At 58.1% G+C, this 21,938-nt stretch overlaps 7 protein-coding genes across 7 annotated transcripts; 5 read left to right on the top strand and 2 right to left on the bottom strand.

The window, feature by feature from the left end:
• Positions 1-326: 326 nt before the first annotated feature.
• B0H64DRAFT_18158 (uncharacterized protein) lies at positions 327-2,113 on the top strand. The gene is made up of 2 exons (XM_062798930.1): positions 327-821; positions 881-2,113. Exons 1-2 carry the CDS (start codon positions 487-489, stop codon positions 2,067-2,069), a joined length of 1,524 nt encoding a protein of 507 aa, XP_062664053.1. The 5' UTR covers positions 327-486; the 3' UTR covers positions 2,070-2,113.
• A 604-nt stretch (positions 2,114-2,717) lies between these two features.
• B0H64DRAFT_470623 (uncharacterized protein) lies at positions 2,718-4,228 on the bottom strand. Its single transcript, XM_062807838.1, has one exon. It carries the CDS (start codon positions 4,114-4,116, stop codon positions 2,908-2,910), a length of 1,209 nt encoding a protein of 402 aa, XP_062664052.1. The 5' UTR covers positions 4,117-4,228; the 3' UTR covers positions 2,718-2,907.
• A 208-nt stretch (positions 4,229-4,436) lies between these two features.
• B0H64DRAFT_333976 (Golgi CORVET complex core vacuolar protein 8-domain-containing protein) lies at positions 4,437-9,853 on the top strand. The gene is made up of 4 exons (XM_062801089.1): positions 4,437-5,044; positions 5,104-5,536; positions 5,586-9,422; positions 9,468-9,853. Exons 1-4 carry the CDS (start codon positions 4,694-4,696, stop codon positions 9,770-9,772), a joined length of 4,926 nt encoding a protein of 1,641 aa, XP_062664051.1. The 5' UTR covers positions 4,437-4,693; the 3' UTR covers positions 9,773-9,853.
• A 297-nt stretch (positions 9,854-10,150) lies between these two features.
• B0H64DRAFT_437696 (PIG-P-domain-containing protein) lies at positions 10,151-11,179 on the top strand (the record flags this gene model as incomplete). Its single annotated transcript, XM_062806280.1, has 1 exon — positions 10,151-11,179. The coding sequence occupies one exon, from the start codon at positions 10,151-10,153 to the stop codon at positions 11,177-11,179; it is 1,029 nt and encodes a 342-aa protein (XP_062664050.1).
• A 267-nt stretch (positions 11,180-11,446) lies between these two features.
• Positions 11,447-13,402, top strand: B0H64DRAFT_333972 (actin family). The gene is made up of 2 exons (XM_062801088.1): positions 11,447-11,744; positions 11,812-13,402. The coding sequence occupies exons 1-2, from the start codon at positions 11,690-11,692 to the stop codon at positions 13,161-13,163; spliced, it is 1,407 nt and encodes a 468-aa protein (XP_062664049.1). The 5' UTR covers positions 11,447-11,689; the 3' UTR covers positions 13,164-13,402.
• On the bottom strand, positions 13,321-15,392 carry B0H64DRAFT_18111 (putative serine dehydratase domain-containing protein). The gene is made up of 5 exons (XM_062798921.1): positions 14,938-15,392; positions 14,735-14,869; positions 14,102-14,658; positions 13,941-14,041; positions 13,321-13,885 (listed from the first exon to the last, which is right to left on the bottom strand). The coding sequence occupies exons 1-5, from the start codon at positions 15,127-15,129 to the stop codon at positions 13,479-13,481; spliced, it is 1,392 nt and encodes a 463-aa protein (XP_062664048.1). The 5' UTR covers positions 15,130-15,392; the 3' UTR covers positions 13,321-13,478.
• A 440-nt stretch (positions 15,393-15,832) lies between these two features.
• Positions 15,833-19,710, top strand: B0H64DRAFT_18086 (TAF1-like protein). Its single transcript, XM_062798912.1, has 3 exons — positions 15,833-18,985; positions 19,044-19,100; positions 19,159-19,710. The coding sequence occupies exons 1-3, from the start codon at positions 16,050-16,052 to the stop codon at positions 19,613-19,615; spliced, it is 3,450 nt and encodes a 1,149-aa protein (XP_062664047.1). The 5' UTR covers positions 15,833-16,049; the 3' UTR covers positions 19,616-19,710.
• Positions 19,711-21,938: the final 2,228 nt, after the last annotated feature.

Below are 21,938 nucleotides of genomic sequence, written 5' to 3'. Positions count from 1 at the left end.
GGACCTGCCCCACAAAACCATTCCTTCCCTGCCTTCTGTCGACTCGACACAGCCCGCCTCCCCCACAGGATCCAGTGGTTGCTTGCCCCCGTCCGGTCTCAGACGAGAGACAGTGTGCCGCCCCAGCGCCCCTAACAATTTTCCATCACCCACCCACCACCCCATTTCAAGATCCTTTGTCCCCCATCATTTTCTCCACTTTCTGGGCTCGGGCACTGCACGCTTGCGCTCCTTCTTCCCGTCGACCCCATCAAGGAAGTGTTTCCCCAGCCTTCCGACGGATTCATTCTCGACTCGATACTCGAGCCAACCACCACCGCATCAGGCCAGTTTCATTTCGCATGCTGGCAAATGAGCTATCGTGTTCTTTTGGGCCGCCATTTTTCTTACCCATGCCCGAGTTCTTCGACAACAATTGCCTGATGGACACTCTGCGCCCGTGAACCGTTCAAGTCCCCACCGAGTCTCAACATTGTCTCCGGCAAGATGGCGTTCCTAAATCCGGCCGTGGTGGAGGCAGTGCGGGTGGTGGTGAGGCAGGCAACCGAGGTGGCCGTGACGACGGCGCTCTCCCAAACCCCACCCATCGCGACTCCGAGCCCCGCGACCGCACCACCAGTTACTTCGGCAACCTTGACGTCGCCAGGTCCTTCGCCGACCGATAGCAGCACCCTCGCCAATGGCGGCACCAGTACTGGAGGAGGAGATTCTGGAAGCAACGGCGGAGGAGGAAACGACGGGGGAGGAGGGGGAGGGGGGAACTCGTCGTCGCTGCTTTTCTTTGTCGCCCTCGGATTTGGTGTCGTCTTCACCAACCTCTGGTGAGTCTTTACTTGACGGGAAGTCGAAGTTTTGGGAACTGCGGTCTGACAATGGACAGGATCATCGTCGGCGTAAAGTATTGCTTCAGGTACAATGCGCGGGCCCGCGCGCTGCGAAACGAGGAAGGAGAACCGATTGGCATGGAGAATATGCCTCGCCCGCACCGCCGCCGGAGAGAGAAGAAGTTGATGCCGATCGACGAAGTGAACGAAAAATTCCCGATGCTGAAATACAAGACATGGGTTGCGAGCCGGGCACAGGAAGGATTGCCAACCCGAGGTGGTGTATCGGTCCCCCAGAGCCGGCCAAACAGCATCCGTGACGCAGATGGCGTGGCCCCCGAGGTATCTCCTAAGGACCGCTCGTCAACCGACGGCCGGCCAACGACCAGCGCGACGGCGACCGGAACGGCAACGGAGCCTGCAGCCGAAACCGCGCCGGAGAATACAGAAAAGCCCCCGGTTCAGAGCCCTCGCCACGTTCCCAAGGAAAGTACATCGAGTACAGTTGCCGGGCTTCGTCGAGCATCAACGGAGTCTAACCGCTCCAACCGCTCTAACCGCGACGCTGATACGACGACCGTCGCGGACAAGCACCTCAGCCAGATTTCCCACGACGAGGACGAGGAAGACGAACATATCGATGCTGCTCTACCACCAGAATGCCTGGGGACCGCGGGCGATACCTGCGCTATCTGTATCGACGCCCTGGAAGATGACGACGATGTGCGCGGCTTGACTTGCGGTCATGCTTTCCATGCTGCCTGCATCGACCCATGGTTGACAACAAGGAGGGCATGCTGCCCATTGTGCAAGGCTGACTACTTCACTCCCAAGCCCCGCCCTCAAGCCGCCGATGGCACTGACGGCACGACGCCCGTGGTTCACGTCACGCTCCCTGGCAACTCGCGCAGCAATCGGATGAACCTGCCCGGTCAGCCCCGGCCGGCCCTCTTTAGATTTGGGCGGTCAGATGATAGGTCCCGGCCGAGAGACACGAGGCGGCGCTCTACCATTCCTGGTCGTCAAGGCTCAAGACCGAGCCCCGCATCCCCAGCAGCGGAAGCAACACCCGCCCAAGCTGGGACTGGTGGTCTGCTTTCGAACCTCAGGAATGCGATCCCGACATTTCGGTTTGGCCGAGGCCAGGACGGCCAGACGCAGTCAAACCCTACACCCGCTGCTAGTACCGACCCTGCGGTTACCCCATCGCAGCTGGAAGCTGGGGTCCGGACTGCGCAAAATTAGCGACTAAACGACGTCGATATACCGCCGGGATGCTTTATGACAGACGCATCTCTCGATACCCATTTCCCGACATGTACTCGTATTTCCCTACTTCATCATAACTAAGGCCAGTGCCTCACGCATTGATCTGCCTGGTTCGGTCCTCACGACACATCCACAACCACGACGAAGTGTCATCTCGTTGGTGGACATGCATATATGCGCCATACACACCCGCCACGCGCACACACATATTCTCGAATTATAGGAAAGGAAGACCGCCGTAGAGGTGGTGTCTTCAGCGAGTTGGTTCTCGCATATATCAGCGGAGGTCGGCATCGTCTGGCGGACGAACAGCCTTCGCCATTTCCTTTTTTGTACTGTTTTCCTCTCACATCTCCGCAGTATTGAACTTTGCATAGCACATTGGCTTTTATCGGTTATGGAGGGCAGGCACACTTGCCCTTTACAAGCATGGAGTTACCGGGTTGTATGGATGGATGGGCGGGACGCTTGATTTGTTCGGAGGGATGAACGCGGGCTAGCAAACGGGATGGAAAGAAAGGGAGGTTGCTTGGAAGGCTGGTGAAAGTTGGCTGGCCTGGATGGGATGGGATGGCATGGGTGGGTGTGTGTATTTTGGATGGGTGCTTGAGATCGAATGAATATATATCGTTGCACTTTCTGAGCCTTGTTCTATCCTGTGCCTATGCTATTCAGTGCCTACTCTATCCCATGCGCCAAGTTCGGCCAGGCGTGAACATCTCTTGGATTTGTTATTATCTTATCCCCTTTCCGTCATGATATTGCCCCTAAACGCCCACGCAGATGCCCTCTATCAACCGTCCTCCTCTCAGGCTCACAAATACTTCCCGCTCTGAAACCTCCCCCCAAAATTCGCCGCCCTATTCAACAGCTCCTTCCGCTGCGAACCGCTGATCTGCCCGCCCACTTTCATGTCCTTCTCCCAGTTAAACGCCCGCTTGCTCGGGTCATCGTCGTCGTCCGCACCCTCACCCTCACCACCGCCCTTAGCCCCCCACTTGGCATGATCCCCCGACTTGACCAGCGTTGCGGACGATGCCTTGCCCGCCGCCCGCGCCGCCTGGTGCTCCGCCACCAGGCTCTTGCCCCGCGTCTGCTCGATGTAGGACTTGATGCGCGCCTCGTCCGCGCGGCTGCCGCCGCCGCCGCTGCCGTCACGCCCACCACCACCGCTGCCACCGCTGCCGGCCTCCGGTCGCGACCGGATCTCCGCGGGCGTGTTGTGCGCGTCCTCGCGCCCGAGCACGGAGTTGGCCAGCCGTCGGGCCTTCTCCTCGGGCGTCTCGGTCCAGATGGAGCTGACGCCGGCCGGCTTGCCGTCGGTCGCGGCCGCCCGCGGCCCGCTCGCGAACTTGCGCGACTTGAGCTTGGTCGGGTCCGGCTTGCGCGGGCCGCTGCTGCTGCTGGGCGGCGCGAGCATCCAGTCGTCGCGCTTGGGTGCCGCCGGCTCGGGCTGGGAGGCGGAGGGGTGGGAGGGTCCGAGGGTTGTTGAGGAGGTGGTTTTGGTGTTGCTGGATGCGCCTGGGAGCGCGGGACCCCAGCCGTCGTCGTCGTCGTCGTCATCGTCTTCCGAGGAATTGGTGTCGGGACCGGTCGGGGGCCGTTCGGAGAGGGGTGCGGGTGGTGGTGCTGGCCCGAGCACGCGTTTAGGAGGCAGGGCTGGGCCGGTCATGTGGTCGTCAGAGTCGAGAGGAATTTCGTCACCGTTGCCTGACGCTGCTGTCGGCGGGAGGGAAGGGCCAATTGATCGTTTCTTGCTTGCCGATGCAGCTGCGCTGCTTGCGACCCCCGGAGGTAGTGAGGGTCCGATTGATGGTGGCATCATTTCTTTCGCAGTCTTTCTCATCGGAGCCGGAGCGGCTGGCCCAAAACCGTCGTCGGAATCATCGCCCAAGGCGATCTCATCGTCATTCTCTCGGCGCGTTGTCTTGGGCGGAGGCGAACCGAGCTCTGTCTCATCTTCGGGAGTGCGCTTGCGCTTCTGCAGGTGTGGTGGGAGTTGTGGACCAATTGCAGACACCATGGTGCTTGTGTTTTCGTCAGAATTCGACGTGGTGTCTTAATAAGTCGTTCAATAACTGTCGGGATCGGGTTGTGATGTTCGTTGAGCATGTGAATGCAAAGACCTGGGACAGTTGCATCCCGCAAGATGGAAGGGAGACCTGGAGCAAAGAACCCGATGCGGTTGTAAGCCTTATCGATAAGATCCGCACAGCCTTGCCAGCGGCTGATCAACTGTTTCCCCACTGGATTCAGCGGCGTCAGTGGGCCGACGAATGCCCTGGAAGTGCAGGGGAGCTGCGCAATTGCTCGGTCCCCTGCATGGACTTGCAGCATCCATCCCATCCTCGATGCGCCAAAACACCAAACAAGCTTAGGTGACGCTCCTCTGTCAAGTCTATCCGCCGAATTCATAGGGTCTCTTGGAACCACTATTAGTAGCTTCCCCACCCATCGTTCAGCGAGCACCGAAGCTCAGCCACGCCGAAAGCCGCGCCATCCCATGTCACCCGCCGAATCGCGAACTCGACAAAGTTAACCACCTTCTCACATCACCTAACCGGTCTCCTCGGAGCAATGACTTTCACCCCTGACGCCCGATGAGTTTGAGTCAACCCCGGGAGGAGGGTGGCTCCGCGGACGTCATGGCCGACGAACCAGAGCTGCCCCGAGCAGACGATCAGGGTTCGAGCTCGAGCGACGAAGAGACAGTCAAGGGCGACCGAGACGAGGATCACATTGCCGACATTCTTGAAGAGGAGCAGGAGGCCAGCGTCGAGTCCTCTGAACGTCCTACCGGCCCCAGTTCCATCGCACATCGCTACCGAGAACTACTCGAGGTAGAGCACGAAACGCCGTCAGACGATGGGTCAACCGACGCCATACCCCGGCGTGCCGCGAGTCCCATGGGCTCCATGCTCTCCGTTCCCGATGATTCGCCCTCTATACAGGTACATTGGAAGACAATGCTTGCGGGAGATCGGCTACTAATGGCTCACGCCCAATACAGGGTTCCGTGATCTCCTCTCCCGGCAGCAGCCTGCTCCCTTCTCTCGCCTCCCGCGGTATGGCCAGTCCGACGCCTTCCTTCCGGCCCTTCGACCAAAGATTCCAGTCCCGTATCGCCTCGCCATACCTCTCCTCTCCAAGGCCCTCGTCCCCCGCGTTCCCATCCACCCACAGCCGGAATGTGTCGCTGAGCAGCCAGTTGTTGCTGGACCCAGGGGATACCGAAACCCCGTCACCACCGTGGGAGGTTGTGCGCTGGACAAAGCTGAAGAAGCTCAATGGACAAGTGTTTTCCGAGGCAGGCAGGAGGAACTTTGGGACTCCAACGTGTCTTGCAGTCTCAGCCACCATAGTATTGGGCACTTCGAAAGGCATTATCTTGGTGTTCGACTACAATCAAAACATCAAGATGATCATAGGTCCGGGGACTAAAGGTTGGGCTGTTCTTCCGTCATCTCGGACTTCGGTGCTAACCTTCCTTAGCCGTTGAATCCGGTCCCATAACCGCCATCGCAGTCTCCGCCGATCATACCACCATCGCCGGTGGGCATGCGAACGGCAACATATTCACATGGGACACCTCGCGAGCCGCTGCCAGGCCATTCCTCAGTATCCCACACTTGGACCCAGTGCACCAGGCCAGCAAATCAGCCGATGGCCATGTGCCGAATGTCAAAGTTACCCACTTGGGATTCCTCGGCACCCGACACACGGCTCTGGTGTCCGCAGATGACCGGGGAATGGCCTTCTCCCATCTCGCAACCAGAGGCACCGGAGCGCTCGGCAGAACCGTCAAAACCACGCGGATATTGGGCCGGTACCCGGACGCCAAACCCCCACCCGGGAAAACGCTAAAGCCAAGCACCGTCCTGGCATTTTCATCGTTGCCTCTCGGAAACGTTGAGATGGCTACGGATGGCTTGGGGTTGACCGCAATGCTCACCCCCTACTTGCTCGTTATCGTATCGACTACCCCTATTGCTCAGACCCAACACAAATCTGCTCGGCCAAAGGAAGTTGCTGCCCACAGCGCCATGACAGGATGTCTGGCCTGGTTCCCCGGTGTCAAATTAAAAGTGGCAGATCCCGTCACAGGAAGCCAAATCTCTAAAGTCAAGCTGGTGTACTGTTGGTCCAATGTTCTCACCGTCCTGGATGTTGACGAGATCCAATCAGAGGACAAGGACAAGCCACCAAGTTTGAGATTCCGGGCACGGAGCCGGTGGAAGTGCGAGGAAGCTATCGTCGCAGTGCAATGGTTGAGCCGGTCAGTTCTGACCGTGTTGACCATTTCTCAACGGCTCATTGTCCTCGAAGACCGAAGTATGCGCATGACGGAGGCCTTTGACCTCATTCACAAGCATATCTATCACGTCGACCTATTCTCCAAGCAGCTCAACACCTTGGTGGAGCAGCTCGACGAGGAAGACCCCTCGATGCACGGTGTTGTTGCCGATGCATTCTATATGAGCTTCAGGACCTACAAAGGGCGGCTCTTCCTCCTTGGGCTGAACGACATATCAATAGGGGCATTATCCAACTGGGCTGATCGCCTCATCGCGCTCATGGAAAATGGCGATTATGTCGGTGCTATCACGCTTGCAACGTCATACTACACGGGAGACGCCAACAAACTCACGGTCGGACTACCAGAAGACACCAAATCGAGGCATTCCATGGTTCAGGACAGGCTAATGGAGATTATGAGAGCCTCACTAAAATACGCCTTTGGCCAGAGGCAAAGGAACAGGGAACCGACGGATGACCACCATTTCCAAGAACTATCTGAAACTTGCTTTGTGGCTTGCCTAAGTGTGGGGGACATCGATTTCCTTTTCGACGAGATGTACGAATGGTACGAAGAGGCCGGTGTCGAGGGGATTTTCTTCGAGGCTCTGGAGCCTTACATCCTCGACGGGTCCATCACCGCGGTCCCACCGGTGGTTGTGAAGGCATTGATCACTCATTTCGTCACCAAGGGCTGGGAGAGTCGGCTGGAGGAACTGATTTGCCACATGAACACCGCCACCCTCGACCTGGACCAGATCACGCTACTCTGCAAGCAACACGGTCTATACGATGCGTTGCTGTACGTTTGGAACCAAGCTCTGAACGACTTCGTCACGCCACTGTTTGACCTGCTCTCCTTGTTGGTACCCCTGATGCAGAACGGGCAGTCGTCGGGCAACCAGATGGACGCTGAAATATACGCGGTGAACGCCTTGAAGATCTTCCCTTATCTTTCCTACGTCCTCACCGGACGGGTTTACCCAACAGGCGAGCCCCTTCCGGAGAATATCGCGCAACAGGCAAAAGCCGAGCTCTACTGGCTGCTTTTCTCGGGAAAGAGCATCACATGGCCGAAGGGCACCCAAAAGCGGCTTCTGACAAGACCGAATCAGTCCGAGGAGCCCTCATTCCCCTACCTTCGGCTGGTGTTGAACTTTGACGCCGCAAGCTTCCTAAGCGCCCTCAACGAAGCCTTTGAGGATTCGTTTCTCAATGACTCACCAGAGAAGTCGAACGGCAGCGCCGGTCGTGATCTACCCGAAGAGCAGATCTTTGGTCTGACGGTAAACCGACAGTACATCGTCTCGATCTTAATGGAGATCATGAACTCAACCGATTTTACGCCCAACGAAACCATCTACCTGGACATGTTTATCGCCAGGAACCTGCCGAAATACCCACAATATCTCTTATTCCCTGGCTCGACGTTGACCAAGGTCCTAGTCGGACTTTGCAAATACCCGGGACAGGACCTGGCTGAGGATGCTCAACTCAGCGCAGAGTATCTGATGTCAGTGTACCAGCCACCAGATGTCGCTGAACTCATACCGCTTTTCAAAGAAGCTGGGTTTTACCGCATTTTGAAACGCATCTACAGAGGGGACAAACAGTATGGAAAGCTCATTCATACGTACTTTGAAGACCCAGAAGACCAAGAAGACGTCTTCAACTGCATTGATCTCTATCTGCGGCCACAAGCAGGTCTCACGCAGCGCCAGGTTGAGGACATCCACCAAGTCATCAAGCAGCATTCTGCGCAATTGGTGGATCTCGATCCCAATATGACAGCCACAACCATCGCGAAGCACGCCCCTGAGCTGCACCAACACGTCTTGGACTCGGCGGTTCAACAACCAGGGTTACAGTACGCCTACCTAAGGACAATTCTAGAGCCGGAAAAGGAGACCACCCTTGGCCGCTCGACAGACAGGGACCTAGTGGAGCAGTACCTTCGCCTAATGTGCCAGTTCCATCCAGAACACGTCTCGGACTATGTCGGTTTGGTCCAGTCCTCGAACCTGAGGCTGGAACAGCTGCTCCCAACGATGGAGGAGACGGGCGTGATTGATGCGGCGGTCATCCTCATGGCAAAAGACGGCCAGATTCAAGAAGCCATGGGCCGCCTGGTCAAACACCTCGAGACGCTCGAGTCGGCACTGCAGGGTCTTCTTGCTGGGTCCCTGGACGATTCCCGTGACGTGCAATCATCCGCCGAGGATCTGGTGCAGGGCTTGCGGAAGTTCGTTTTGGTGGGCATCTGGCTGTGTCAGGGACAGAGCAAAACGGTGCGAGCCGTGAATTCTGGCTGGCGAGGGCAGAAACCGCCACCCGATGAAATACTCTCCGCCGATGAGAACCTCTGGCTCGACCTGATCGACGCGGCAGTCCAAATCACCAGGCGGTTATCGTCAACACTGCAAACCGCCCCGCCCCACGATGCCCTCCCTTCTACCAACGGTGGCGCCGACCATCAAACCCCGCTCGACACCAACAAACTCCTTACCCTCCTCCGCGCCCTCGTCCAAACCACTTTCACCGCCCTCCTAAACTCGACCTCCACCCCCTCCACCCCCTCCACCACGACGACAACCACCACAGCCAGAACAACAACCACAACGCCAACAACCGCCCCAACCACGACCGGCCTCGGCACGAACCTGGCCTTCCTGCGGATCCTCCGGGCCTTCCTCACGCGCGCGGCGGCCGCGTCGCCCAGCCTGGCGGACCTGCGCGCGGTGCTGGCGTCGGTGTTCTCGGCGTACGCGTACGAGGAGTCGATCCTGCGGCTCTCCAACCGGCTGCTCGACCGCTCGCTCTTCGTCAGCGTCGCCCGCGCCGTCGAGCTGCGCCAGCGCGGCTGGCGGCCCCGGGGGTCCACCTGCGAGGCCTGCGCCCGCCGCGTCTGGGGGCCCGGGGTGCAGGGCGGGCGGGTGGTGTATGAGGCGTGGGAGGCGACGGAGGAGGAGAGGAGGAGGGTGAGGAAGAGGAGGGGTGGTGGTGGTGGTGGTGGTGGGAAGGGGGGGGTTGGTGGTGCTGGTGCTGCAGTGGGGGCTGTAAGGGGTGAAGTGGAGGAAGGGGAGGAGGATGAGATGTATGTTGGGAAGGGGAAGGGGAAGGGGAAGGACTTGAGTCCGAGGTTGAGGCAGGGTGATGAGGAAGGGGAGGGTGGAAGTGGAGGAGACGAGGAAGGGAAACGAGACCCGCGAGAAGGGGGGACGGAGGGGGCCGTTAGTGCCACCAAGAAGGACCAGTCACCGGCGCTGGGGCCGTTGGTCTTGCTCGCGTGCAGGCATATTTATCATCAGAGCTGTCTGGAAGCGTTGCTGGCAAAGGATGGGCCCGGAAAGGAGACGGAGTACCGGTGTCCTATTGATGGGTAGGGCAGATGCCCGGGTTGGGTGGTTTGGTTGTATGTAGCGTGAACGGATATGATAATTATGCAGTGAAACTCTTTACACGTTCTGGGATGGCGGGATTCAATCATGTGAATCAGATATTGTGAAGTTGCCCGGCTATGGATTCCAGGCTGTCCCGTTGAGGTTGAGAAAAGGGGCTCCCAGACCACTAAAGTGGGGATTTTACAGTGCCCGTCACAGTGGTTGTTGGCGTTGCTTGGTTGTCGATCAGTGGGACCAGCCGCTGAGCAACCCCTTCCAGGTTGGCTGGACCTGCTTGGCAGCCCAATGCTGCTTGCAAGCGCGACGCTTCCAATTCTCGATTTCACATCCAACACCACCACACATGTCAATGGCAGCACCATGCCAGTGATCTCGGAGGAAGAAGTTGACGAAGATGTCGTCGGTATCCCCGGACTAAACGGCAATCGGCCATTTGCCCGACAAGATTCGTCCGGCTCAAGCAACCTCAACCCCGACCACGATCCCAATTCCACCGACGAGCACCTCCCCAACGAAGACGACGAACAATCCTACTCGTCCGGCTCCGAATCAGAAGAAGATTATGATAGCGATGATGACGACGATGAAGATGACAACCCGCGCCCCCCACAACCACCCTTCACCCAGCACACCTTCGCGCCCCCTTTCTACGGCCGTCCCCCAACCCCCCTCCCGCCATCGCCCTCCTTAACCTCTCTCCTCCGCCCGTCCCGCCCCACAACCCCCGACGCGTCAGACGACGACGGCCACGGCCCCGGTCACGGCCACAGCGGCGCGGGCACCTCGACAGCAGGCGGCGGCGGCGGCGGCAACGGAAACGGACACCTGGGGGAACCGGTCCCGCGGGCGCGGCCCAAGGTGCCGACGTACGAGTACTACGGGTTCGTGCTGTACCTGTTCAGCTCGCTCTTCTTCCTGGTGTACCTGCTGTGGAGCTACCTGCCGTCGCCCTTCCTGCACGCGCTCGGCATCTACTACTACCCGAACCGCTGGTGGTCGCTCGCCATCCCCAGCTTCCTGGTCATGCTGCTGGTGTACATCTACGTCGCGCTCGCGGGGTACAACCTGGAGATCCTGACGCTGCCGCTGGAGAGCGTGGAGACGGTCGTGGACGAGGCGGCGATGGTGGCGGTGGTGGATTCGAAGGGGAGGATTTTGAGGGGGGAGAGGAGGAGGAGGGAGGGTGGGCGCAGGAGGAGGGGCACGGTTACGAAGGAGGGGGGAGGTACGGGGGAGGCCGTCAAGCTGAATTGGAGGGAGGTGTGGGATGAGGGGACCGATGCGGTCATGGACGTGCCGCTGGCGGGGGTGTGCGAGGTGTTGTATGGGGAGGGGAGGGATTGGGATAGTGGGCTGGAGGATGAAGATGTCGGGATCACGAGGATATAGTTTTCAGTTTGGGTATGGCTTGCATGGCGTTAGATACAAAAGGAGGACACAAAAGGATACATTAATGATGATACCCCTTTAACTATGAGTTTGAGTTTATGCCGGGACAAGAGCTTGAATTTGGTGTCGTATCTCGGCGCGATGTTGAGAATGACGGCGTGGAGTTAGGTATTTTTCCCTACCTGTACCGAGGTATGACATCGCTTGATAAATTCACCCGGGCGGGTTCGCCTCCAATTTGCATTTCTGTGCCTGCAGCTTCCATCCCCCATGAGCTGCAGTGGGTTGAATTTACCTCCACAGGAGTTCCTTCGAATGCCAAGCCCCAAGCTCTTGCCCCACCCATCAACTGTCGCGTTCACTTGCTTGAATTTGGAGAACGAACTTCCTTCATTCAACAGGAAGAACGCGGGTGTAAAACTGCCCGTTGCAACTCTACCCTCACCGATATTACCGATACACCATAGGGCTAGAATCTCCGTCTACATTACCGATTAGATATCCGTCAATATGTCACAGCAACCGCTGTCCTCGTCGGTGCAGCCGACCGACATCTACGGCGGAGGTGAGCTTCAATCAGAGCTTCCCAACCTTTCCAGCCGCCGCCCCAATTGCTAACGAACCATCGCCAGATGAGGTCTCGGCGCTCGTACTCGACCCTGGCTACTGCAACACACGCGCGGGGTTTGCGGGTGAGGAGATTCCGAAACAGGTCATCCCGTCCTCGTACATCCACGTCGACGGCCGCGATCTGTTTGGCGACCCGAGCATCACCCCGCGCGCCGGCGCCGAAGTACGCAATTACATGAACCGCGACAGCGTCGTCGAGGACTGGGACGCCGCCACCCGCATCTGGGAACACGTGCTCGTCCAGCGCCTGCAGCCCCCGCGACCTACCCCTCCGAGCAAGAACGGCCTTAACGTGGGCGACAATGACGGCGACGTAGAGATGGGAGAGAACGCCGAGGACGAGGATGCCGCCGACGCGCTCGAGAAGCCGCTTGCCGAAAGCCCCCTGCTCATGAGCGAGGCGCCTTGGAACTCGGCTAAGGCCCGCGAGAAGGCGATTGAAATCAGCATGGAGAACTGGGGCTGCCCCGCCTTCTGGCTCAGTCGAGCCCCCGTACTTGCCGCCTTTGCCGCTGGGAAAGCCACCGCGCTCGTTATCGACGTCGGAGGAGCCAACACGAGCGTCACAGCAATTCACGACGGCATGGTCCTTAAGAGGTCTGTCCAGCGGTCGCCGGCTGCTGGTGTCTGGCTGAGCGGCCAGATCCGCTCCATGTGGAAGAACGGGGACCCAAAGGTCGATGTCGTTCCGAGCTTCATGATTGAGAACAAAAAACCCGTCGAGGCTGGCGCCCCCCCAGAGGCCAGGCTGAAGACGTTTAACTTCCCCGTCACCGACTCATTCCGCGCCTTCGAAGAGGAGCGCGTCCTCACCGAGTTCAAGGAGTCGGTTGTTGAAACATGGCGTGGGCCTGGCCGCTACACGGCACCGGGTAACGAAGACTACGCTAAGAGCCAACCGGGCCGTGTGTTCGAGATGCCCGACGGTTTCAACCAGATGTGGCGTGAGCAGCGCTACCGCGTAGCCGAGGGTATGTGGGACGAGAGCGCCGCATTTCCAACCCTCGGTGAGGAGCCGGGTTTGTCTAAGGCGCAAACGATCCCCGCGCTGATCAAGGCGGCGCTAGACGGAGTTGACGTCGACCTGCGGCCTAACCTGCTCGGCCACGTTGTTGTTACCGGAAGCACGAGCCTGCTCAACGGGTTCAACGACCGTCTGAATCACGAACTCACGGCCATGTACCCTGGCCTCAAAATCAAGATCCATGCGGCGGGTTTGACGAGCGAGCGGAGGTTCGGTGCATGGATCGGAGGCAGTATTCTGGCGAGCTTGGGCACGTTTCACCAGATGTGGATCTCGAAGAAGGAATACGACGAGAATGGACCTGGAATCGTGGAGAAACGCTGTAAGTAGGTGGCACGTCGAAAGTGCCGACACTTGTTCGAGGGCAACCTACATGACTTGCAGGTGGGGTGTAGGAGATATGAACACGGGCAGCGAGGGTGGTCAGAAGTCGTTGATTATTACTTCGTACGCTCAAGGTTTCGAAGAGGCGTCTAGGGGAGTTCAGGTTAATGAATAGGTAACCGGTCTTGGGCAAAAGGGCTGGTGTTACGCAGCATCATATAGTTATCCATGACCCATTCTCAACATTTCCATTGCTGCTACTTGCTGCTACCGACTGGTGGCCGAATTTTCTCGGTAAAAAGCTACTTGGGAACTCGACGTTTACCATCCATGCCATCTCGGCCAGACATCCACTACTTCGCCTTCGCGGCCCTTGTTCCTGCTATCGACGATCAAATACCAGTCAAAGCCAGAACCAGCGATGCAGCTATGGTTGGGCCATACGCGAACTCTCTGCCCGTATTGAAGCGGGACCTCGTCCCCCTTGCCCTGCCAGGTCAAAATACCGTGCTCTTGGCTGATGCGTCCGACGCGCCAACCGTCATGAACCCGGGGGAAGTCTGGGCCGGGCACCGGGTTGTCCAAACCCCAGGGCATTAGGAATCCCCAACCTGCATGGTCCTGTCCGGGAACTTTGCCCTTGTCTGTGACGGGCTCGCGGCCGAGAGCGAGAGTGCCGGCGTTGATGAGCGCCTCGGTTGTGCCGTGAGTACCGCGGCCGGGGTAGACTGTTGATGTATAAGTATTTTCTCGAGTGCGGGTATGTGTTGTTGTTGCACTTACGAGAAGCCACCTCGGCAAGAACGCTAATGGCAATATCGTTCGCCGTCATCAGCGACGCGTCCCTGGCGTGCGTCGCCAACTGCTGCATATCCAGCGTCGGACTACCGCCCTGTCAGCAACCAGTCGCAACTCTACCCATCCTCACACAACAACAAACTTACTAAACCCCAGCATGGACCTCCAGCTTAAACCCCTCCCGCTTCAACTCCCTAACCAACCTCTCCACCTCCCCTCCCCCAGAAGAAGAAGCGAAAACCCCCGGCTGCTGCACCACCGTCGCAGTCGGCGTCGCCCCCACCGACAAAACCAGCTCCCTCCCATCCCCCCCTCCGGAAACAATCTCCCTCGCCACCCCCGCCAGCCCCCGAAACTCGGCCGCCAGATACCCCAACACATCCTCCACGCCCGCCCGCGCCGCATAACTATGCCCCGCATGCGAATAAATCCCCAGCAGGTAGCAAACACCGCGGCGCTCGGCGTCCAGCGCCGCCGCCACCAGTTCCGTGCAGGCCGGCGTGCCGGGCGGCACGCCCGCCCGGCCGTAGGACGTGTCGATCTTGAGCAGGACCTGTGGCGGGTGGGGGAGGGGGTGCGCCGTGAGGGCAGCGAGTTGCGCGGGGTGGTCGATCATCAGGGAGAGGGTGCCCGCGCCGAGGGTCTGGGTGAAGGCGGCGAGGCGGGGGAGGGCGCTGGGGAAGAGGGGGAAGGAGAAGAGGACCTGTGCGTGAGAGAGGGGAGGGGGGTTAGTGAGTTTGGTGGGTGATTTGGAAAGGGGGTGGGGGTGGGGTGGTTACGTTGACGGATCGGCCGCGGGATTGGTATTCTTGCAGGAGGGGCAGGATGTTTTCTGCTTCGGTGATGGTGGAGACTATGAGGGAGACTGGGGTGGTGAGGGCGTCGCCAACTTGGAGGCGGGTCAGTTCCGTCGTCTTGATGGGTGTTAGTCAATAGGTACTCAGGGGCGAAGCATGAGACGGGGGAGTGTCGTGAGAGTCACCTTATGAGACTTGATGTGAGCGCGCCATAGCAATCCCAATCTTTCGGTTGCCTCGAGCATGCGTTCGCAGTTCACTTCCACCTTGGCCAGGTCCAGCACAACCGAGGGAGTCGGCACCTCCTCAAGTGTCTTTCCCACAAACTTTGCCCGGAGCTGCTCCTTGAGCTCAGAGTTCTGTTTAACCGCCGCCATGGTCACAAAATTGATTTGACTGTCAATAAGGAGTTACAAACGATAGAGTGACCTAAGGGAGTGGAAACTGAGGGATTAGAGTTGTCAGCAGGATGGATGCTGCGGGGATAACTAAGCTACAAGTCATAATCCACCAAGCTGCATCAAAATGGTCCCGAGACTTTGGTGCAACTAAATACCTTAGGTGCTTCGGGGAATAAACAACCCACATAAGCTACCTAGGTATGTACCTAGGGGAGTTAACATTATGAATGGAAGAAACCTGTGATTCCGGCCACCTCACCACCCAAGCCCACCTCACCCTCTCCAGTGGAAATTGTGTACAGAATACCTCGATCACAAATTGACCGCAATTAAGCATATCCGATAGTTACTCCCCTTTATTGGCACTGTCAACCGCACCTGACCTTCATATGCACATAACCCATGCTCTTTTCGTCTTCTTCATCGATATGCGCATTGTTGAAAGTTGCAACGCCGCTGTTCCATGAGCTGTCGTCTGAATCGAATGTGAATGAAGCAGGGATTTACATACCTATCATCGCTGCCAAGTTCCACAAGGCAAAAGGTGGAACGCACAGACGTTGAACCCCCGCCAACGCCCGCCCATACAGTGTAACGCGAGACCCATGCAGTAGGTGCTCCACCCGCTCAAAGACCCACATGTGACCGCGCCGAACCTGGAAGCCGATTCCAACTTGCAGCCAGCGACTTCTACTTGACACTCTGCAAGACTCGATATTTCTCTGCAGCAACCGCAACTCGCTGCAACAACCCCGCTCCCTCAACGAACCGCAGATTCAACTTCTTACCAGCGCCGTATCCAAATTATCATGATCTAGTTCCCGCGCATCGCGCAACTGCCGGGAGCATCTCAAAAGGCAATCGCGAAACCTGATAATTCGACTCCGACAGTTACCATGCCAGCCGAAACGAACGCCACACCTGGCAAGCTCAATGACGATGACTGGCGCATGCAGGAGGCCCGCGATGACGCCAAAATCCAGGAACTCCAAGAGGGCCTTAGCGGCGGCGATGTTGGCGAACTCCTTGCTAAGATCGAGCAAGGCGCCTCATTCGACCAAGCCGGCAAGGCCGACGATGCTATTGACTACGAGGATATCGACCTTAGCGACGACGATTTACCCGATGATGAACAACCTGCTAGCCGCGCGAGCGGCGACGGCCCGGGTTTAATCGACGACCATGAGGACGATGACGATGACCTTTTCGGCGAAAATCTCCCCTCGTCGCCTCTAGGTGTCAACGGCGACCTCGCGTCGTCGCCCCATCCCATGGATGCCGACGATGAAGATCGCATGCAAGTCGACGAGGAACCGCGCGAGTCTCTAGAGGATCTCATCGCCCTGAACTTCGACCACGGCCCGAAACCGAGCGACGCGAACCAAGACCCGAACATCCCCCCTCCGGCAGAAAGTCTTGCCGAAGCCGTAAAGCAGGCGTTCCCGGGATTCCAAGAACGGTCCGTTCTTCCCTGGAACGAGATGCTTCGCCCAAAACAGGCTCACTGGATCTCCAAGAAACCCGCCAAGCCCCCGAAACCGCTGGTACCGACAAAGCTCAGCTTGGATCTCGAAGCCGACCAGGAAAAACTGTTTCGTATTTCCGGCCCGGCCTCGTCGTCTGTCCGTCAAAAGCTTCGAGATGCCGAAATTCGCGGTCTCGTCTCCCTCGAGGAGCCCGAGCCCTTGGAACAGGCAGACCTCGAGGTCTTCAACATCGAAGACGAATCCGATTCCGAGCTTGTGGGAGGTCTCACGCTTCGCGACATCGCCCTAGTCTGCGACGATTGGGACCCCATGATTGCCCTTGGTGATTCCGTCCCCGCCCAGACCTCCGCCCCGGCCCAAACCAGCAACATCCCCGACAACATGCTCATTAAGACTGAGCTTGACGGAGAGGATGACGACTGGGACAGGATGTTCCTTGACGGGCCACCAAAGAAACGGTCCCGGGAAATCCCCAAGGGACTCCCGCCCATCCCGCGGTTCACGGCGCCCAACTTTGACAACTTCGAGGAGGCTACTTCCAAGCTGGGGAAGCGCGTTATTCTCGACATGAATGACCCCTACCTTCTCATCGACGACGTCGAATCGGAGCGCGTCGCTAAAAGGCGCAAGATCCAACATAAGACGGTGCGCATGGCCAACGGCCGCCTCGGTCGGGAGTTGTCGCAGCGCTTCAACTTCTCGTCCGACACCGCCTATGACGCTCTAAAGGAGAACAGCCAGAGCAAGGTCCGCGCCACGCTGGCCTCAATCCCAGTCGAACACAGCATGGCGGCGAAGAGGCTCTCGTGGCCCTACTACAAGGTCAAGCTATCTGCTAGCGACCCGCATAGCTACCATCGACCCCAGTTCCACCCACGGAGAGACGCCTTCCACCCGATAAAGCTGAAGCCTCCGATGCTGAAGAAGAAGAAGCAGCTCAAGGGCAAGCGAATTTCCGAACTCTTCCAGGCCTCGTCAGACCTCACCATGAATGACAACTCGACCGCCATCCTCTTTGAGTACTGCGAGGAGATTCCCATTGTGCTGTCCAACTTCGGCATGGGCCAAAAGATCATCAACTACTACCGCCGCTCTAAAGGGACCGATGCTAGACCCGAAAAGCGGGAACTCGGCGAACCCTATATCTTGATGCCCGAGGACCGCTCACCTTTCGCCATGGTCGGCCAAGTCCACCCGGGCGAGACGGTCCCCACACTGCACAACCAAATGTTTCGTGCTCCCATCTTCAAGCACTCTCCCAGGGACACCGACTTCATTCTCGGCCGAAGCAGCACGGGCAAATCCGGTTCGTCGTGGTACCTCCGCAACATCGACCACCTCTACGTCGTTGGCCAGATTCTGCCCTCGATGGAGGTGCCGGGGCCACATTCCCGGCGGGTCACGAACATCGCCAAGAACCGCCTGAAGATGGTGTCGTATCGGCTTCTGCACCGGAGCGACAACGTCACCCTGACCGACATTACCCGCCACGTTGCTGACTCCAACGAGTCGCAGAACCGTCAAAAGCTCAAGGAGTTCCTCCAGTTCCGCAAGGAACAGAGGAACTGGGTCCTCCCCGAGGGTGAGGAACTCATGCCCGAATCTGAAATCCGGGAGCTCGTCCGCCCGGAGGAGGTCTGCCTCCTTGACGCGATGCAAATCGGCGCTCACGAGCTCGAGAACGGCGGTTATGAAGTCAACGACGCGGTTTTCAAGGACGACGACTTATTGGAGGGCGACGAGCTCCCCCCGGACGCGCTTGCTAACAAAATGGCGCCGTGGCGGCTCACTAAGGCCTTCATCGACGCGAGCCATGGAAAAGCTATGATCGCCGTCCATGGCCCCGGAGATCCGACCGGCAAGGGTCTCGGCGTCAGCTATCTGCGAACCTCGATGAAGGGTGGCTTCCTCGAGCAGCTTCACGGTCCGCTTGCGACCTCAGCCGATGCCATAGAACGGCAGCGTAAGGCGAACGGCGGCCACATGTACAACGTCAAGAATCAGGACAGTCTCTACACAGAGTCCCTGCGAGACATCTGGACCAGGCAGAAGCAGAGCCTCGAGGACGCCCAGGAGCACGACGACGACGACGTTCTCGCCCAGGAGGACGAGGACGAGCGGTTCAACGTGCAGAATCAGGCCGCCCAGCTGGCAACCGTGCCGGACGGTGTGAGCCAAGTGAGCCAAAGCCAGGCCAGCGCCCTGAACTGGCGCAAGTTGAAGATCATCCGCGAGGTCAGGGATGATCAAGGTGAAATCCAGACCGTCACCGAGATTGTGCATGACCCAGTCGTCATTGCGCAATACAGCAAAAGGAGACGGCAGATGGAATTTGAGAACATTGAGTGAGTGACTCGGTGTGCCCTTACCACAATGCTTACGTGCGTACTAATAAACCATCAGCATTTACAACGTCAAACTCACCGGCGACCCGGACAAGGATGAGCTCATCCTCGAAAAGTAAGTCCCATGACCCACCCCGCCGTTGACCCGAGCACCGAGTGCTAACGCCGAACAGGGCCCGCATCGAACAGGAGCGGCTAGAAAAGAACAAAGAGCGGCGTAAGAAGCGCGAAAAACAGAAGAAGCTCCAGCAAAAGATGCGGGACGGAGGCGCCGTCGGGGACGAGGGCTCCCCCGAGCCGACCACGGAGAAAGTAACGGGTACGACCCGAAAGTGCGCCAACTGTGGCCAGGTCGGCCACATCAAAACCAACAAGAAGTACGTATGCCCGCCCTGTTTACGGGAGGAAGCAGCCAGGCGCCGTCGGAAGGGCCCCACCTTCATCACACGCCAGAAGTCTGGCAAGCGTGACAGATGGCGGACCACCCAGGACCCCCGCGAGGGCGACCCCTTTTGGGATTGCCGCCTGTGGGATTCAAGCGACTTCCAGTGCGGGATGGACTCGAATCCGCCGCCGAAACGCAAGCCGAAGAAGCAAGTTCGTTGGGACAATAGCGAGAATTGGGGATAGGGTCAGAGCATGCATCCACCTCTGAACCTGGGCCTTTTACCTCGCGCTGGCAAAAGCAAATCAAAACGACCGTGGGACGGATAGCAGGTTGGCGGTCAACCTACAAGCCAAACCTAGCTTCCTTTTCTTTTTTTCTCTTTTTTTCTTTGTACTTTTCTCATCTACTCCTTTTACGATCGAGTTATCACGATCATCTCACCAACAGTCTTGCTAACATCGGCCCCCCCACAAAAGACTCTGCCCGCTCCTCAACGGCTCGCGACCACGCGATCAGAACCCGGACGACACCTCTAGCTTCGGATCGACTGGCGCCCCGGTCGCTGCCGGCTTTGTCAACATTGGCTAGAGGGCATCGACTTTGGCTGGTAGATGGGTGAGGGGTGCGAAGAGTTGGGTTGTGGTGGCCTTGCGGTGTGTGCTGGGTCCGGGGGCGAACCCGGGTGAGTGGAGTCTTGATTTGGGCACCCGGGTTGCCCCTTGGATCACAGCGGGAAGTTTTACAAAAGGGGGAATCCATCTGGCTTGAGGAAAGGGGGAGAAGCATACCGGCGGCTCGGCTCTCCTACCCAAGAAGCAGAGTGGGATTGATGACGGTGATCGTCAGGAGGCTGCGTTGGATGGGACGATATTTGGTCGACGGGATGCTGCCCTATTCCCGTCTGGGCAGCGTCGACTAACGACGGCGAGACGGCTTATGCTTCGTCATTGAGCATGCGGGAAGCGGAAAAGGAGCGCATCTTGTTTAGGGTTTATGGTCCTTCCTCCTCTTTTTTTTTTCCTACGCTTTTTTCCCGTGGCATTCTGCGCAGGCGTTTGGGAAGGAAGGGGCACATACGGATATGACGGTGGGACGGTTTATATTATCCCACCCACCTACGGATGGGGGAGGATGGACGGGGAAAATACCTTTGGGTTTGTTGTTATTCGCCGCGGCACGTCCCGTGAGTCCTCTCCTTGGCAGGGACCTGCAGGCATGGCGGCGTTTAGGACCGGATACAATATACCTTAATTACCGGGCTGTTGCCATTTTTGGGTGTTTTTGCCATGTGTATGTCTTGTCGATCGGATGTTGTAAGCTGGTAGGTACTTGGCCACGCGGTGGTGCAAGTGTGGTGGTGTGGTCACGCCGCTCTCTCTGCCGCTTGTGAGAGCGCGAGTCCGGCATCGAACCGAGCATGTGGGGTTTGGATGGCGCTACTGGGCGGATCTGATAGGATTTGCTGCTGCTGGTTCCTGCATATGGATGGCCGTTGGGGGCCGATGGGATTGTCGATGCAGTGATGTGGCGGATTGCTCGCAAATCTTCCGATCTTGATACTTCTGTCATCGCTGACTTATCGTTCCTGGGTACACGAGGACACGAGATTAGGGGATTGTTAGTTATAGACCATGTCTTGAGGCATCTCTATGTTGCACATTATTGGTTAGTCCAAGCTGCGGTCACTGCTGGTTAGACGTCTTCAGCGTGCGATTCAGTAGTTACAAAGAGTAATTAATGCTAGTTTGTGAGAGCTCTATCATGTAACCATCTACCTTGCCACCGCTTGGAAGGGCTATGGTTGGCCTCACGTTCATCTGACCTTTTGTGGCTTGCTCTCGGGTTCCGGCCGCATGCCCAAAGGCCCGGGGATGGGCCTCGGAGTGTGTGGCCCGGCCAAGCGGCCGAGAGGCGGAGAGAGGGCTCATGCAATGTAACTGTCCTTGTCTAAGTAAATATTTACGGTTGGCCCAACCTGCCTGTAATAGGACATGCGGTGACGGTGTCAAGATCGTCGTTTGTTCTATTCTTTCCCCGTCCTGTTTGATATTGAGTGTCTTCCTCCGAAAGGGGACGTCATCTGCACATTGAAGCCGCTGTTACCACCACTCGCCCGACTGTGGTATGGACGAGACCGCCGTTTGTCAGGTCTCTGTCAGTCGGCACGTGTGCGGCGAGGCCAGCCTCATGCCATGGCTTACCCGGGCGGGCGGGTCGGCGTCTGGCGGTTGAGAGAGGGCGGGCGGTGTGCCGTGAGGCTGCATGGGGTGTGGATGGCATTCTAGATGCAAGTACCGGCGCTTGCGTTTCTCGATTCGGCTCTCGCTACCGGACGATCAACCTCACTCACATCTCCTTTCGGTGTTGCCCCGGTTGGGGTTTGGGGAAGTCGTCGTCATCTTCCTGGTCTAAGTTGGGAACAGGAGGGAGAGCAATTTCAATTGCAGGTGTGTGGGTAGTAGCTGGCGGCAGTTGGGCCCGGGGGGGGAGGGGGAGGGGGAAGGAGTCAGGTAGGGGAACTTCTAGGGGTCGTTGATAGACGATAGGGAAACGTGATGGAAAGAG

Source organism: Chaetomium fimeti (assembly GCF_033439085.1).
Source record: "Chaetomium fimeti strain CBS 168.71 chromosome Unknown B0H64scaffold_1, whole genome shotgun sequence".
In the NCBI taxonomy this organism is placed as follows: Eukaryota; Fungi; Ascomycota; class Sordariomycetes; order Sordariales; family Chaetomiaceae; genus Chaetomium; species Chaetomium fimeti.
This window is presented reverse-complemented; position numbering and strand designations above follow the sequence as displayed.